The sequence below is a fragment of the Papaver somniferum genome, chromosome 5 (assembly GCF_003573695.1).
Source record: "Papaver somniferum cultivar HN1 chromosome 5, ASM357369v1, whole genome shotgun sequence".
NCBI lineage: Eukaryota > Viridiplantae > Streptophyta > Magnoliopsida > Ranunculales > Papaveraceae > Papaver > Papaver somniferum.
Window position 1 is genome coordinate 87,939,621 of NC_039362.1, and position 18,806 is coordinate 87,958,426.

The 18,806-nt window shown below is 36.8% G+C and overlaps 1 protein-coding gene across 1 annotated transcript; it reads left to right on the forward strand.

Moving 5' to 3' along the window:
* The first annotated feature begins 12,902 nt into the window (after nt 1-12,902).
* Nucleotides 12,903-15,586, forward strand: LOC113282136 (U-box domain-containing protein 4-like). Its single transcript, XM_026531078.1, has 2 exons — nt 12,903-13,415; nt 14,501-15,586. The coding sequence occupies exons 1-2, from the start codon at nt 13,147-13,149 to the stop codon at nt 15,351-15,353; spliced, it is 1,122 nt and encodes a 373-aa protein (XP_026386863.1). The 5' UTR covers nt 12,903-13,146; the 3' UTR covers nt 15,354-15,586.
* Nucleotides 15,587-18,806: the final 3,220 nt, after the last annotated feature.

Genomic DNA, 18,806 nt, shown 5'->3' on the forward strand with positions numbered 1-18,806 from the left:
ACCTCAACAGCGATTGCGCACGGAATGAAAAATAAAGGACCATACAGGGGGAGAAGACGAAAAGAAGAGGATAGTAGCTCTTCTGTACACAAAACGAAATGAGAGAAAGTGATCGCTTTATATAGGGGAGAATAGAGAGAGGTCTCATAAACGCGCATTAAAACAATTTCAATTAATTTAGATTTTTTCCAACGGTTTTAAACGTTCATGCATCACTTAATATCGATTTGAAACGTTCATGCGTCATTATGTTTGATATAAAACGTTCATGCAAATTTAAGTTTGATATAAAAACGTTCATGCAAATTTAAGTTTGATATAAAACGTTCATGCAAATTAATGTTCATGCATAAACATAATGTTGTCCAAAGAATTATTTTGTTTCAAATATTAATTCGATAATTCAAAAGAAATTTTGCCAAAAATATAAGTCTTGACCCACACCCGAGCCCGTCCCGTCCCGGCCGCACGGACGGACGGAGGCGGCGTGCGTGCTTCGGTGCTTCGCACCGCGCGTGTGTGAAAATGTGTGATTGCACCAACTAGCCCATTTCCTAAGTCCTCTCCCTCGCACAAAAGTGCTAATGACCCAAGGGCCACTCTAATATCAAAAAATTCAATACTTATGGAGAGGTTTCATCTTTAATTTTCCCTATGTGGGACTAAAGGTTCATTCACAAATAGTGAAAATTAGCTAGTGTCCTTAGTGACCAATAGATCCTAAGTTCCAATCCCACCAAGACCAAAAAACCAAACTATTATATAAATTCATTTTCTCTAAAATTTATAACACTGGGTGGTTTCTCATATAAGACAATAAAAATACTTAGCTTTTTACTGCGAGCTTGTTAGCCGTTTTTTTACTAACTCTATGAATACACTACCAATTTAGGACAGTTTTATTATGTTTATAACATCAATTCTAATATCTTTTATTTTCTTAAGCAATGAGTTGTTTATTTTTCCTCAATGTTTATGAGATCGATTTTTATATTGATATGTGTAATCTATAACTCCTAACACCACTTAATTGCTTCCCGAAACGTTAGATATCCGGCTTACTCTGAGTTTAACATATGATCAAGTCGATTTACGCCACAACTCGATCATTTTCTTGTAACAGCACATAAGATTTGACCAATACTTGCACACCCAATTTTTAAATTATAAGATGCATCAATGTTTAAGGTTAAGAAAAGGTTGGGGAGGAGGTTTCCAAAAAAGAGTTAAAATTATACTCCCTCCATTCCACTTTAGACGATGGTTTGGGAGTTTTCATGTAGGTTAAAAAATGGAGAGAGATATGAAAAATTTGTGAGAAAAATCTTCAAACATTAATTGTTATTGGTGCATTTAGAAAAAACTTATAATTCCAAGACAAAATGTTAGGGTATTGTTGGTAGTACTATGGTAAAATATGAAAACTATCAAGTAATATGGAACAAAAAGATAATCTTAGAGCATCTCCAATAGAGGGTGAGAGTTTTATTTTCTTTCGACACATAGGATTTTAGACCCTCAGTTAGATTTAATCCATCTCCAACAGTAGGTCTTATATAGTAGGAAGGGGGTCAAAATAAATATGAAGGTCTTAGAGAAAGTCTTATTTAGACCTTGGGAATGACCTCCATGTCATCATTTTGATTATTTTTATAATTTTATTTTTAAATAAATTTTTCTAAACCAATAAGAAAAAAGGAATCACTTTTATCTTTATCAAAAAAAACAAATCCTAAAACTAACACCCCACACTACTGGAGATGGTTCATGAGAAAAACGTTAGTGTTTTTGCTACATATAAAAAACCCCACAAATAAAGATCTAAATAAAAACTCCACGTAGGATTTGTAACACCCAATGTTAGATATGCTCTTAGATCCTCATTTAAAATGGAGCGGAGGGAGTATTATTTTGTTCACAGTCCCCAACAATAAACAAATCATTGTATTTTCCAACACGTTCCAAGTATACTCAAAGTTTATTGTTTTTCCTGGAAACTTCTATAGTGTCGGGTGTTTTGTTTTGGAAGAGACATTCATATCTTTCCTTCCAAATACTTCAAGAAACCACCGTAACCATATAATTAAACCAACCTCCTTGATGCCGCAAACTCTTTTCTTGAATCAACTATTCTTTAAAAGTCTTAGCCGCTCAATGTTATGACTTCTTAATACATTTGATTCCTACAGGGACTTCCATCCATACAATTCTTGAAAAAGGACAATCAAAAACGAAAAGTCATGTACTCCAAGTGAATTAATTACACAAAGCGCACATTATATATATCCGCACATAACATTTAGTCGATTCCGTGGAGGTAAGATATTTAAAAGACTTTTACCGAGAAAGTGCTCAAACTCTGGCCAAATATTCACTTCCAAAATTCCTTTTATTTTACATTTACTCCTTGAATGTCATTTAACATATTCTGATTACCCGAACTTAGGAGGAAAGAGAGACTCAACAATCGTCATCGTGACGTCATCCTTTTCAAAACTCAAACGTCCAAAAATCACACATCTCAAACCTTTCTAAAATCCAGATTTCTCCTGAAGATCAAGATCCAGTTATAAAATACGTATTCTCGTATAGCTTTTAACCTCTTCAAATCATGAACTAATCAACCAACCTGGCTTTCCCCCGGCGGCAACCATCATCGGAGAACTGTGTAAAGGTAATATCCCCCTATTTACTTTTTACTTCTAAATCTCTTCTGGTAAATGAAGGTATCACTAATGGCACCTCAACCTACTCAGCGAACTTCGGGTTAACAAAGTCAACAACTTTATCTCTTTTCACCCTGCTATCTTCTTTCGCCTTTTCCCATTTACTTCTATCATAATTCCTTATCCGCTCGACTTCTTCCTTCAAATCTCATCTCTTGTTTCTCCTCCGTGTCCTCCCCTCAACCATTCTATCTTATCCTTGTCAACTTCTCCTCTCGTTTCCCGCTTTTCACTCCCACTGTCTGCTTTTATGGAATACAGTAAAATCTCTAATCAGAAGTTAATGAACCCAACCACCAAAATTACTGAGTATAATCTGACTGTAAAAATCAAAAGATGGTTAATCAATCTCTGGCTATTCGAGTTTATGGCTTCCTGCTGCTCAAAACTTTTCAACATTTTCAAACAACCACCACAAAATACCTCAGTCATGATCCGCCCTGATATGAACATAGAATCAAGCCAAGTCTCTGAGGATCGCAGAGAAACTGAGATCATTGATAGAATGAATACCCAACTCTCCCTCACCCGTTCTCTTACCCTCAAAACAGAAACCATAGAAAAGTGCAGAAACAATACCGACTGTATGGTGGTGGCTCAAATTTTCTGTCCCTTCAAACTGAATATCCAAAAAATGATGGAAATGTTTCAGTTCCTTTGGGTTCTAGCCTATCAACCTGTAGCAAATTTGGTCAGTGGCTCTACTGAACCAAACAAATTCACGATCAAATTGGAAAATAGAGTAGATGCCCAGAGAGCCATTCGTTACTCTCCAACCAAATATGATGCCTGGCTCATGGTAGTTAACGCTTATCAATTTGCTGTACCTCCTCAAATGATTACCATGACGCTGGTAACTATCTGGGTTGGTTATCTGAACCTGCCGGTGGAATTCTTTGGAGAAGGCATTCCTGAATGATCGCAAACCAGATTGGCACTTTCATTCGAAAAGAGCTTCCTCAAGACTGTAACCATGCCCGACCTTACGTTAGATGCTTGATTGAAATGGATCTTAACGAGATATTTGATCCAACATTTGATCTAGTTCTGGGAGAAGATGACGTTTTTGAAGTCATGCTCTACTATGATCCTCTACCAAAATATTTATGCAAAATATGCAGAACAATCAATCATCCAAGAGAGAAATGCAGACCAAAAAGTAGTGATGACTCCCCAAACATCTTATTGGAACCAGAACATGAAGAAATGGATCTTATGCCAATACCGGAATATAGAAGCTTTTATGAATTTGGAGGGTCATCTTCGACATCTGTTCAGAACATGCCAGAAAGAGTCTTTGACCCAAAAGACTTGATTACCACCACACTGATACCGCAAAATCTGGTTGCCCCTCCAACCCCACCGGGATTTAATCTGAATATTACCGAGGAGGATTTAAGCTGTGGAAACCTTCAACCTCAACAGACGTATGAACAATTGAGCAGCACCCAATCTTCAAAAAGAGTGTGGGAGGAGAACATGGATTTCTCGGTGACTAAAATCCAAAGGTGGAATGAGCCAGCTGAAGAAATCAATTTTTCCAATGGGTCATACAACTATATCCATGGACCACTGAAGGATTCAAGTTTGGCATGGAACTCGGATAACTCTTTGACTGTAAATTGTGAAAGGAATAGTGATCTGAGTAATCAGTTAGCATTAGTAACTTCTGGTGGGCCACCACATGAGGCGCCTTTAACAGTTAGGCTGCCTATAAGAGAAGGCAACCAGATCCAGGAAATGGGAGAAATCAAAAAAGTTAAAGAAATACTGCAAACCAGTGCGGCGTTTGAAGATCTCAATCAAAATTTCTCGATGGAAAGAGATCTGGTTAATCCAGATGAAACTTCCAAAATGCCAGATTTCTCGAAGCCACTTGAAGGGGGAACAAAACTGCGACTCGACAAAGGGAAGCTACTCAAATTGATGAGAGACAAAGAATTGAAGCAATTGGGTTATGGAATGGATCTTAACAAATATACGATGTTTGTCACAGAGGAAATAACAAACCAAATCTCAATCTCAAATTCTCGTGATGTTGTTGTAAATCAAACAGACAAATCAACAAAACCCATCCATGGGAAAAAGAAATCTATCTGTGCTAAGGAAAGAAAACATAGACTGGAGGCGATGGTGATGAGAAGGAATATCCAGAGTCTCATGGGAACTCAGTCAACTCAAAAGAAAGGAACAAAGAAATCACAGAAGGAAACCCAGACAAAATCCAAAATCAATACAACCAAAACTCCCGATTTCCTCATTCCACCCCATCTGTATTTCAAGAAAGATCAAACAACCCCTATACTAGGAAACCCTTTCATCTGCAAAACCCAAAATCTCAGTGATACAAGTGCAATCTCCACTTTCTCTGGAAAAAACCAATCCCAGAGTGTTCAATCTGCAGCTTCTCCAAATGTCTCTTTGTTGGACACAAACCAACTCCGTTTCAATGTCATCAACTCGGCTGAGGTCGAGAAGATAGAGGTGCCATTGGATGATACCTACAATAATGCTGGAGCAGATGGTGAAGGGAAAATTGAGCACACCAGGGATAACACGATGATGATGATGGTGTCGCTCATGCTGGGGAAGGCCAGGTAACAAATACTATCCATACCCACAGTCTCATTTCCTTGATACTTAAACTATTTGATAAAAGTACTAGCTGGCTACCACATGTTGCTGATTTGGAATTGCTCTCTCTAGATGCTACTACATGTAAAGATTATAGTAACACAACTCTTCTTGCTAGGATAAAAAAGATATTTTCTGTCAATTCTTATTGCTTAGAAAAAACCTCTGTTATTAGTGTCGTCTGGGTAGGAAACTGTTCCATAGATAGATCGCACTCCTTCAACAACTCTGCTCTTTGTAATCTTGATCCTTTGAACTGGGATTTAGTTGTAAAAATTCTGGCTGTTCTTCAAATGACTTTGTCTCTCAAGCTTATTGCTTGGAATGTTCAAGGGATAGGAAAACCCTTTTCTAAAACTCACCTGTACAACCTTGTTAAAGAATATCACCCCGATATTCTTTTCATCTCCGAAACCAAACAGAAATGTGATAAAGTCAAGAACCTTCTCAACAAACTAAATTTTCCAAATGTAGAACTTGTCGAACCCAAAGGTGTTCTAGGTACAGCTGGAGGTCTGGCTTTGGCCTGGAATGATAGCATAAATCTTGAAATTCTTAGTACCTCTGCCAACCAAATAGATGCTATAGTCCATGAAGCTTCCTCTGGAAACCAATGGTTGTTGTCTTGTATTTATGGAAATCCTAATAAAAAGCTTAAACTTAAATCCTGGGAGCCTTTCCATCAAGTTGCATCTAAAGTGAATACCCCCTGGCTCATCATCGGAGACATGAACTTTGTTCTAAACTCCGAAGAAAAAAGGGGAGGAAACCAGGTCGATTTGAATGAGACCTTTTTCTTCAATAATCTTTTGAACTCCACCCAATTAATAGACATAGGTTTCTCTGGATACCCATTCACCTGGTCTAATAAAAGAGATGGATCCCATATCATTAAAGCCAGATTAGATAGAGGTCTTGCAAATTACCAGTGGCTAAACACATACCCCTCAACTAGTATTCACCATCTACCTCCAATTGCCTCAGATCATAGCCCTTTGCTGTTAAAAACTGCTCCCATTTGGAAAGATGGATCCAAGCCTTTTAAATTCTTTGGGTTTTTCTTGAAGATAAATCTTGTTTCGAGGTCATAGAACAAGCATGGCAGCTTGAAATCCAAGGAACTTCAGCTTTCACTCTGGTCTCCAGGTTAAAACAAGTTAAGAAACTTGTAAAACAGTGGAACCGGGATTATTTTGGTAACATTCAACATCAATTAAAGGAAACTACTAAAAACATTGAGTTCTTCAAAAATGTTAGGAAATTACCAGATAACTCCCAAGTCATTATCAATCTAAACTCTGACCTTGAGAAATGGTATAACTTTGAGGAATCCATGTGGAAACTCAAAGCTACAGAAAACTCCATTAAACTAGGAGATAGAAATACTGGCTTCTTTCACTCATCTGCTAAGCAGAACTATAGAAGACTCAGAATTGATTCTCTTTTGGACAATTAAGGAAAATGGTGCATGAATAGACAAGACATCTCTGACTCCCTCCATTGACAACCCAATTCCAAACCACATCCTTGATCTTATCCCTAGAAGTATCTCGGAGGAGGATAATGCGACTCTTATTGCCCCTCCTACTGAGGAAGAGATTAAATTTGTCCTCTTCGGAATGCATCCAAACAAATCCCCGAGTCCTGATGGATTCCCCGCAGTTTTCTTTCAAAAAAATTGGAATTTAATCAAAAATGACCTTGTGTCCACCATCTCTGAATTCCTTGAAAACAAATCTATCCTAAGGGAGATAAATGCTACCTTCATCACCCTGATTACCAAATCTAAATTCCCCACCTCCGCAGGAGACTTTCGACCAATTTCCCTTTGTAATACTGTTTATAAGATCATCTCAAAATTGCTAGCCAACAGACTAAAACCTCTGCTGGACAAGCTCATTTCTCCTTTCCAATCTGCTTTTGTCTCAGGAAGGAAAATTTCAGACAATGTGGTGATAGCACATGAGATTATTCACACTATGAGAAGTAGGAAAAAACTGAAAAAAGGTTTTATGGGTCTGAAAATAGATATGTCCAAAGCTTTCGATAGGGTGGAATGGAAATTCCTTGACCTAACCCTTATAAAACTTGGCTTTTGTGAACACTGGTGCTCTCTAATTTCTGAATGTATTGGTACTACTACAACAACAGTTCTTCTCAATGGATCCCCCACCAATTTTTTCAAACCCTCGAGGGTCTCCGTCAAGGAGACCCTTTGTCGCCATACCTCTTCATTATGTGTATGGAAGGGCTTTCTAGGTGTCTAAAACATGAGGAGGAAAAGGGTAAAATTCATGGAATTAAAGTGGCCAGAGGAGCGCCCCCGATCTCCCATCTCCTTTTCACCGACGACTGTCTTATTTTCGCTAGAGATTCCAAAAAAGAGTGTAAAAATCTTCTCACTATTTTTGAATCTTTCAGCTATTGCTCTGGCCAACTAATAAATTATCAAAAGTCGGGAATCTTCTTTGGAAAAAGTGTGAACAACAAAAAAGCCAGGGAAATAATCGACATTATGAAGGTAGGGAGAATCAAACTAGAAGACAAATACCTAGGACTTCCCCTTTTTACTCATAGATCCAAGAATGAATGCTTTGGAAACATTCTTGAAACCATTAAAGGAAAACTTCCAGGATGGAGGGGAAAACACCTTTCTCCTGCTGGGAAATCAGTCATGATTAAACATGTGACTGACTCTCTGGCTACCTACCAAATGACATGCTTTGTCATACCCAAAAACATCACAAAAAAAAATGAATGCTCTGAATCGCTCCTTCTTCTGGGGGCACAAAGAAGGAAATACAAGAGGGTACTGGCCGAAAAAATGGACACATCTATGTTTATCTAAAGACCTGGGAGGGTTAGCTTTAAAAGATTATAATGAGTTCAATCTAGCTATGATCACTAAACTGATCTGGAGGCTTATCCACAACCAAAACACCCTGTGGGGGAAATGTATGAAAGCTAAATAATTCAAACATATATCTCCACTTCTGCTCAACGGGGATAAACCTCCGGGTAGTGCTTCCTGGATATGGAAATGCCTCTGGAAAGGTCTAAAACTAATCCAGAGGTTTAGAGAATAGGAAATGGAAAATCTATTGAAATCTGGGGCCATAACTGGATCCCTTTGGATTTCCCAAATCATATTGCCTTAGAGAAAATTAAACCAAAAATCCAAAACACCTTAACAAAAGTCGAACAACTTTTTGCTGAGGAGCCTGGATACTGGAATCTGGATTTTATCAATCAGGTTTTTGAACCAGATGTGGCAGAAAAACTAAAACATATCCAGCTGGACACAACCAGGACAGATGATGACAAGCTTGTTTGGCTCACAAACAACAAAGGGGATCTCTCTGTTAAACTTGTATACCAATTCCTTGTCACACATACTACCACTGAAATCAACCCTAGAAATAACCCTAAGGTGTGGAGGAAATGTTGGAACCTCAAAACTGCCCCTAGAACACAGATGTTCATCTGGAAATTTCTCCATGACATTCTGCCAGTCAATGCTAACCTCAACCTGAAGTTAAAAGATATAGATTCCACTTGCGGTATGTGCAAATGTGAGGAAGAGACAACTCTACATTCTTTGTTCAACTGCAGTTTTAGTAGAGCGGTTTGGTTTGGTTTTGGAGTTCTCGTCAATCATCAGCAACCAATAGGAACTACCCATGAGGATATCTTCCTTTCCTGGTATGATTATGACATGGAAGAAAACTTCCCAGAAAAATGTGCTACAATTTGCTGGTATATATGGAAATCTAGGTGCAAACTTTGTTTTGAAGGAATTATCCCAAACCGACATACCACAATCCAAACTGCTAGTCAACATTTGAAGGATCAGAAGCAGACCCAACTAAACCTTATCCCTGTGAGAAACCCAACTTTAGAACAAAGAGATGCATGAATTTTACGACAGACATAGAAAAATCTGAAAATCAACATACACACTGTCCTGAATAATAATCTACACACTGCGGCAACAGTCATTAATGTTTATAACTCGTATGACGTGATTTTGGAAATTGTAGGAGTAACAAATGCAATTCGGAATATGGTGACAGCACAATCTATAGGAGTGGTGGCAGCTCTGATGATTGCAAGAAGAAGAAACCATAGGAGGATCCAACTCAATTTGCAAGACAAAACGGTCAAAAATTAAATGAACCGCCATCTAAGATAGAAGGAGAATTATGTTGGAAACACAATCCTGTCGTCTTTTATGAACTTAATTATGTATTTTGATTCAATAAATTGTAAAACCTTTAATAGAGTAGAAGTTTTTAATCTCCAAAACAATGCTCATAATTTCCTAAACACCCAAAATCTAGGGGAATATGGAGAAACAATGATGCCTGGCAACCGTAATTTAAATAGCTGTAATGCTCGGTGGAGAGTCATCCCAATCGACTAGTTTGCTTTGTTTGTAACTCCTTTTCAAGAAAAAATATTACCCGAACTTATTTCATGAAGCTTATTACAAGTTACCAAGTTGGTTTTAGAGTAAATCCACCATGCATATTAAGTTTCCATGTCAGCCTACCATTAGAGTCATTTGGATTTCTCTTTCTAAGATTGATATTAGATATTGCTGGATCAAAAAGATGATAAACAAATGGAAGGTTCTGTTCCTTCTTTGATCATTAATCAACTCAGTAACCCAGACATAATTTTTATGGTCAGAAGGACTTATGTTTGGTATTGGAGGTATATAAAATCCCACAATCCAAACATCCAATCAAATTTTAATTTTATCCCCTTTACCTACTCTTCATCGGCTATTATCTTTCACGAAGGTCAAGTTCTTCTAAAATTCTTTTTGATCCCAAAGAGAATTAGCTTTCTTAGATGAATGAAGCATACCCTTGTGTGGGAAGTATTTTGCTTGAAATTCCTTAACCCAAACCTTGTCCGAGTTAAGGAAAATTCTCCAAGAAGCGCTAACATGAAGTGTTTGATTTAAGCCTTTAAATCCCAGAATGTGATCCCTCATATCTTTGTATCTACATAGTTTACTCCATGAAGTTAAATAAACCCATTTTTTTCGTCCTCAAAACCCTTCCATAATCTTTCCTGAAATGAATTTATCTTGTTAATTGTTGCATTAGGTATCCTCTGACAATTGATAGATTGAACTAGAATTGAATTTGTAACAGTTTTAATCATAATAGAATCACCATACTGTGATAAGGTTTTACTTCTCCACACAAACAGTTTCGATTGCAGGTTATCTACTTGATTTCAGAAGCACTTTTTTTTTCCTCTGCCAATGATATGAGGAATTCCTACGTATATTTCATTCAGATTCATCCTTTGCATCTTGACTCTTCTAGAGAGAAATCTGCAGAATCTTTCAGAGAGATGGGCACTAAAATAAATACTTGATTTAATGAAGTTTACCATCTGACCGTAAGCATCACCAGAACTCTCTTTTAATCGAATAAGATTTTTTAACGGAAAATGGGTCATTTGTCCAAATATTTTTAAATCACGGTTCAAATGGACGAGTAAAAAATAGTTTGGGTGAAATGGCCAAAAAAAAATAACAAGGATGAAACTGAATTCATCCTAGCTTAAATTTAAAAAATAGCAAGGATGAAATTGGATACATCCTGTGTAAATTAAAAATAAGAAAAAATATTTGAAAATGGGCACGATGAAACTGGTTACATCTTGCCTATTTTTATATTTTTGTCCATTTAAACAGTATCAAAATCTAACTGTCCATTTCACCCAGAAATTGTTGATTTTGGTCTTTTTAACCAATTTTGTGTCTCAACACTTTCCTGTACATAGATTCCTTCTCCTCCTCCTTCCCTGACTAGATACATTTCCTACAATATTAGAAACTATAGTATGTATGGTTTACAAGCTACTTTTTATCTTTTTTAAAAAGAAAAAGTAAAAACAGACAAATTAATTACGTCTTCCTTTTTTTTTGGTGAAAATATTAACCTTTTTTAAAAAAAAAAAAATAGTCTCGTTTAAAATTGCTACTAGATCATCGACCTTCCAACTACTGGTCTAAAAAAACATGACTGTAGATTTTTCAACCGAATGTTGGTAGAATTATGTCATGATGTTAGATATTTTCAACCAAATCATGGTAGAATCTCAAGATGCTACAAATTTGAACGCATTGTTTTACCTTTTGAAGTAATAAGTATAAAACTTGATTCGAAGTAGTGAGTGTTAGATTTGAACTACTAATTATGTACGACGATATGCCTTTTAGTCCATCAAGGTATATCAAATTGGTTAAGAACAACTACAAAACTATGTATGGGTAGCAAAATTGTTTGTTTCCGTTTGTCAATTGGCTTCCAAAACCTAAATCGGTATATTTTAGAAGTAAAGTCATAAACTTGGTCATTACTAATATGGGTACTAGATTACGGGTAGGGTACTAAAATTCATCAAAGATAAAAAACTTTCTACACTTGAATTTCGATAAATTAATAATCTTGGGACTGCAAAATTTTACTAATTTTGCAAAGTATTAATTTAATAATAAATTAATAGTTTATTAAAATATCGAAACATTATAATTTTAAATATAAATTTAAAAATAAAATAAAATAAAAATTGAGGTTAAATTTATTTATTTCCTATAATAAAACATATCTATAAATTTTCTTTTCAATTCAAAACAAGAAAAAAGAGTGTAGTAATTAACGGCTCATGGTTTTCATCTCAAAGGTGTCAAAAAATCCCTGACACAAATGAAGTTCGGAAAATGTTATGCTAGTACAATCTAATGTTGTACAAATGCGATGAGAAACAAATAATTTCGAATTCCTATTATAATAAAACACCATAGTGTAGTGTTACTAATCTACATATTAGTTGGACGTTATTGGAAATTTAAAATTTATATTATCTTATAAATTCAGCGGGGTTATCAATTTAATATATTGGCCCAAATCAAAATTGACAAATAATATTGTTTTAGCGAAATTATTAATTCATTACCGATTAATTTATCGAAACTTTACCTTAGTTTGTCTTAAACGGATTTTAGTACCATTCCAATAAACTTGTAGTTGTCCCTTTGTATGACCCTCCCTATTATCCAACTACCTTTCTTACCTTTCATCGAAGGCAGCTCCACCGCTATTATCTCTCGAGCAGTCCTATCCTGCACGACTTTGCGAGATGCCTTCCCGCTCAAACGGTTTCTAAACTATTAATCATTGTGTCCCATATCTAAAATTCAGATTTGGAAGCCTTGAACCTTTAGGAAAAGTTGTGAGTCCTAAACTAAATGTGGCGGGTCCTAAACTGAACACGAATTCAATCGTTTATTTGATCATCGGACAATTTTAGAAGCCGCTTGAGCGGAAAATCATCTCCCAAAATCGTACAGGGTAGCATTTGTCTTATCTCCTTGCTATTTTTACCATGTTTTGGACTCTACACCGGCCAAATACATCCCAAAGGCTAATATAGTCTTTTGGACACTGACATGTAAGCACAAAATGTATGCTAGATAAGATACACCAGAGATCTCACCATCCCAATCTCTCTTCAGATTTCTAGTTTCCCATACCGAACAAACCGATAAGCCAAACAAACAAACAAACAAACAAAAAACCAAACGCTCCTGCAGTCCTGTCTGAAAGCCGTTGTAGGTGACGAGAAGGCCAGTTACGGTTGTTGCTTAACGCCACGTTCTCACTTGTGATTTAAAACACACGCATCATCATCTCTTTGCTACATAGTTGAATTTATCATCATCATCTCTCTCGCTCTCTCCGGAAGAACAGCAAACAGAAAAATGGAGCCAGATAGTCAGATATCAGAAACTGACTCAAAAATCCCAGAAATAGTAAATCAGACAATGGAATTGCTAATCCAATCAAATGATCCTTGTTCTAAAATTCAAGCAGCTAAAGATATTCGAAGACTAACAAAAACATCTCAGAAATATCGTCGTCATTTCTCTGGGGCTATTCAGTATCTGGTATCCATGCTTAGATCTAATTCTATTGAATTCAATGAAGCTTCGCTTCTTGCTCTTCTCAATCTTGCCGTCAAAGATGAAAAGTATGTTCCTTTTCCCTCCGTCAAAATTTCCAGTCTTTATTGGATTCGTTCATGATATATTATCTCTGAATGCAAAAATTGTTCTTTGTTTCAGATATATGTCTCTCCTTTTTTTACTTTAATAATTGCTCTTTCTTCCACTGTTGATTTGCTTTGCCGAATCAAATTAGGTAGCTCTGAATTTGATACCTTCTTTGGAAATTTGGTTTGCTTAATTTAGTGATTAAATATAATTGAAATGGGTTTCTTTGGAATTTAATAAGAGATTTATATATGGGAGATTCTGTTTTATCTGAAGATGAATCTATTTTTTGGGTAAAGATTCTGTATACCTAATTCTGGGTTATGGCTAAGTCTATGATGTCCTTATAGAAATGTTTTAAGGAAAACCCACAAATTAAATTTTGTTCTAGTGATCAAATTTGATTAGCTCATGGAGTTTGTTCTTAGTGATTTTTGTTGTGTTATGTAGTAGGCATAAGTTGATAATTTTTATCAGTAAGTTTATGTTCAAGTTACACAATTTTTTTCAAGAAATATTTAGTCACCTAAGTGATCTTTTTCAACAAAGCATTGGCTTAAGAATCAATAAGAATTGATACTGCAGGTTCGGGACTAGTTATACCTACTACTACTCTGGGTGTTCCTACTACTGTTACTAATGAACTCAATTTTTAGGAGTAAGATGAAACACCACTTCCATGTTTAATCTTGCAGTGTGTTGAGTTTGTTGAAAACAACTTGCAATTACTAAAAGAAGTATGTAACTGTGAAGCAGTTGTTTTTATTTGAATGTTCAATTCACTCCTTGTCAGTAAGGATTTCTTCGTTTGTTCAGTTGATGAATTTCAAACTAAGAAGATTCAACTTTCTTACGTTGTGCCTTCTTCAATTTTAATTTGTTCGTGATTTTCTGACTGTCCTCACACATGATATTTAGCGAGTGACACTGTAGCCATGTTGCTGTATTTTAAAACTTGATCGATGTTCATCAATTGAGACAGCTCATAGTCTTGTGAAATGTTAATCATCCTTTGCCAGATTGATGCAGTCAGGCTAATGTCTTCTCACTTTCTGTCGTACAGGAATAAGGTCAAGATTGTAGATGCCGGTGCCCTTGAACCACTAGTATGTTTTCTTCGGTCTAATAGTACAACTTTGCGAGAATATGCAACTGCCGCTTTACTCACTCTCTCTGCTTCAGTCATTAACAAACCAACTATCAGTTCCTCTGGTGCTATCCCTCTCCTTGTTGAAATACTTCGTGATGGGTCCCCACAAGCAAAAGTTGATTCAGTGATGACTCTATACAATCTATCCACCCGGAAAGAAAATCTCACCGTAATTCTCTCAGAAAAAGCCATCTCTCCATTGGTTAATCTGCTCAAGAGCTGCAAAAAATCATCAAAAACAACTGAAAAATGCAGTGCTCTTATCGAATCTTTGTTAGACTTTGAGGAGGGAAGGTCTGCGTTAACAAGTGAAGAAGGGGGAGTACTTGCAGTTGTTGAGGTTCTTGAGAACGGATCACCCCAAAGCCGTGAATGCGCTGCTGGTGCACTATTGAAAATGTGTGAGAGTGACCGAGATAGATATAGAGAACCTATACTCCAGGAAGGGGTTATACCTGGTCTTCTCGAGTTGACAGTTCAAGGAACACCGAGATCTCAATCAAAAGCACGTACCCTTTTGCAGTTACTAAGAGACTCTCCGTACCCAAGATCCGAGCTTGAGGCTGACACACTAGAAAACATAGTGTGCACCATTGTATCTCAAATTGATGGCGAAGATCGAGGCGGAAAGGCAAAAAAGATGCTGGCGGAAATGGTTCAAGTCAGTATGGAACAAAGCTTGAGACATTTACAACAGAGGGCATTAGTATGTACACCAACTGAAATGACATTCACTAAATGTACATCTAAAGTATCGTCGAAATGATATATTAGGTTCTTTTTGTTGAGTTTGGTGGGAAATCAATTTTGATTCTCTACAGGTGAAAAAAAAAAGAAAAAGAAAATAGAGTAAATGCCAGTCCAGGCCTTGATTGGTATCAGGTGACTGGTGAGTGATGATGCTATAATCTTTAGATGATTTTCTATGTTGTCAAAAGTGTACGGTTTCTTGGTTTGTAATGAATGAAATAATGAATAGAATAAAAACACTGTTTCCAACCTGAATAGTCAGTAAATCTGTTGATTGCCGCAATTCTTAGCGACTTTCTCAGCAATGGCTCCATATAAGGTTTGTGTCTTTAGATGTTCTTAAAATGTATACCGGCTTACTGTTGTAAATCTTCTGCTCCATTCAGGAACTATTAGGAAATAATATATGAGAGTTTATATTTAGGAGATATGCACATTAAGTTGTTAGAGTTATATTAGGAAAGTGTCTATGTTTAGAGTTTGATCTTAGTTAGGTAAGTACCTTGAGTGGTCGTCAAGTTTGTGAACAACATAAATAGGCTGTTAAGCCATAAGAATTATATACGAAGAATTATTATCAATGTAGACGTTCAATGCTTCCGCGTTTATGCTCTCCTCTCTCTTGCTCGATCCTTAACATGGTATCAGAGCGAGGTGAGAGGAAGAGAGAGGAGAAGGAGAAGGAGAAAGAGTTAAAGAGAATTCATGGTACGTAGTTTTCGTTTCAAGTTATGATGTTTTTAGGGTTTTTAGATTAAAAAAAAATAATAAAAATAATCGATTGTACGAAGTTTGATGATAAGAAGAAGGTGTAGTAGTAGTCTTGTGCTGCTGCTGAGGAGTTTGTCCAGCTGTTTTAGGGTTTGTTCGTGAAATTTTTATTGAAGAAAAAAAAAAGGACTTGAAGCTAGTTAGCTGAGAAGAAGACTTAGCCGCGTAGGGTGTTGCTGCCATAGTCCTAATCCTATATCCAAGACATCTGTCGAAGGATTACAAAGTGAATTCAAAGTCGAGAACATAAGATGACTCCGAGTCACGAGTTGGAGATAATTATTTCACCGAGATTTTTGGAGTTGCATGACGGTGTTTGCTTCCAATGCCAATATACGAAGATTATTTGTGTGCCGAGAGAATTAAGATGGATTGAAGTGGTTGTTCAAAGATGAATAATGGTGATCGATCACTGCTGTGTGATACTGGCAGAGAAGATGAAGCCGAATCAGATGTTCTTCACGGAGTGAAGAAGGAAGAGCTCGATGTTTGCTGTGATGGAGCTCGGGTTAAGAAACAGAGATGGCGATGAAGGGATGACGTAGTGAGAAGTGGTCGCTGCTGTTTGTGAAGTGAGAGAAGCTCGAGTCTGCAATGAGGTTTTGCCATTAGTTCATGCTGGTGAAGACGGGATGATGGAGGTGCTAGAAGACTTGGGTCGTGATTAAAATCAAGTTAAACAGCTCAGAGATGTTGCTGCCATGATCAAGGGTTGAGGTTTGATGGAAGAAAGAGAAGACCAACAATGGAAGAAACACGAACTAAGTTCGTAGCTGCTAGAGTTTAAAACAGAGAAGGAGTCTGTGGTCAAGACCAGGGACGTACCATTACTGCCCTAGATGGTCACAAGGTCCGTTTAAAAAAAAAAAAAAAAAGGAAAGAAAGTGTTATTGAAAATTTGTAACAGTTTGGGTGTTACAAAGAAGAATCGTTACAGAAGCGTAACGGAAGCAAGTGTGACAGCTCTGTCATAGGTATTGCAGAAAGATGTTAAACATGTTGGAAGAAGTGAAGTGTGGTTGAAGAGTTTGTGGCAGAAACTTGGAGATCCTACAAAGTGTGGCAGACTTTGTAAAGACGACAAGATTGTGAGAGAATCTTGAAGAACAAAGAAGTGTGAAGGTTTCGCAAAAATAGCGTGACTGGAACAAGAGAAGAAGAAACAACATTCATGTTGTGAAGAAAGAAAAAAAAGAGAGAAGAAAACAATCACCAAGAGGTGATGAGAAAAAGAACAACAATAATAGGTTGAAACCCTATGAGTTGTCGAGAGAGTACAAAAAGTATTCTATCGAAGAAACCAAGAAACCAAGAGTACAAGAAGTATTCTACGAAGGGAACCGAAATGTTCTAAAACTACGAAGATGGGACCGCAATGTCCTTAAACTACGAAGAGAGGACCGAAATGTCCTTAAACTACGAAGAGGACCGAAATGTCCTTAAACTACGAAGATGGGACCGTAATGTCCTTAAACTACGAAGGGGACCGAGATGTCCTAAAACTAAGAAGATGGGACCGTAATGTCCTAAAACTTCCGAAGGGGACCGAGATGTCCTAAAACTATGAAGATGGGACCGAGATGTCCTAAAACTACGAAGGGGACCGAGATGTCCTAAAACTAAGAAGATGGGACCGAAATGTCCTTAAACTACGAAGAGGACCGAAACGTCCTTAAACTATGATCTGAAGATTTTTTTTTCGCAAAAGCGTTGGAAGAAAAAAAAAACCGAAGTTAAATTTCTTTGGTCCAAGATGGGCATTCGTGATCTACATGCTCCATCTTGAGGGAGGGTATTAGGATATAATATATGAGAGTCTATATTTAGGAGATATGCACATTAAGTTGTTAGAGTTATATTAGGAAAGTGTCTATGTTTAGAGTTTGATCTTAGTTAGGTAAGTACCTTGAGTGGTCGTCAAGTTTGTGAACAACATAAATAGGCTGTTAAGCCATAAGAATTATATACGAAGAATTATTATAACAATGTAGACGTTCAATGCTTCCGCGTTTATGCTCTCCTCTCTCTTGCTCGATCCTTAACAGGAACCAAATATTTTTCCCAGGAATGCAATTAGACCGGGTTACTATGAAAATGATTTATTTCACGATGCTCTTAAATGTATTTAGAGGAAACACATGGGGCCAGATAGACTTAACATTCAGTGCGATCAGATATGTTGTGTAGGTTGCACTTGTGGTAATGTATGCAGAATGTGGAAAAATTAATTTAGGCCAGGCAGTGAATTGTTGTTACAGGTTTTTCCCAAAACGGCCAGCCTATGGAAGCTTCCGTTTGCAAATCTCTTCTGATTGGACACGTACTCTACTCAACCCAGCATTAGGTTATGTTCTGGAAAACAAGTGTATTCGTATATATCTTACTTTCAAAGTAGAAAACTTCAAGATATCAACTTTGAAACGTAGAAAAGCATTACTTACCAATATGAGGAGCTAAGAAAACATCACCGCCCCTGTCCCTGCATACACAATTAGATGCCTTTTTCTGAATTTGGTTTGTAATATAGAGATGTGATAAAGCATACAAATTTGAAATTTATCTCAAATTTGTGTTCTTCAACTTTATGCGCAGAGTGGTTGGAGATCCTAATATTCTTCGACTTTATGTGAAGGCATGGACTTCATTAAGCAGCTGGGAACATCCAATCCAATGGCCCAAAAAAATGCAAATTATAATA

Bases quoted from the DNA above. Each gene is read 5' to 3' on its own strand.
- LOC113282136 (XM_026531078.1), top strand. From the start codon at position 13,147: ATGGAGCCAGATAGTCAGATATCAGAAACTGACTCAAAAATCCCAGAA. The intron at 13,416-14,500 runs GTATGTTCCTTT...TCTGTCGTACAG, and splicing joins CTTGCCGTCAAAGATGAAAA to GAATAAGGTCAAGATTGTAG.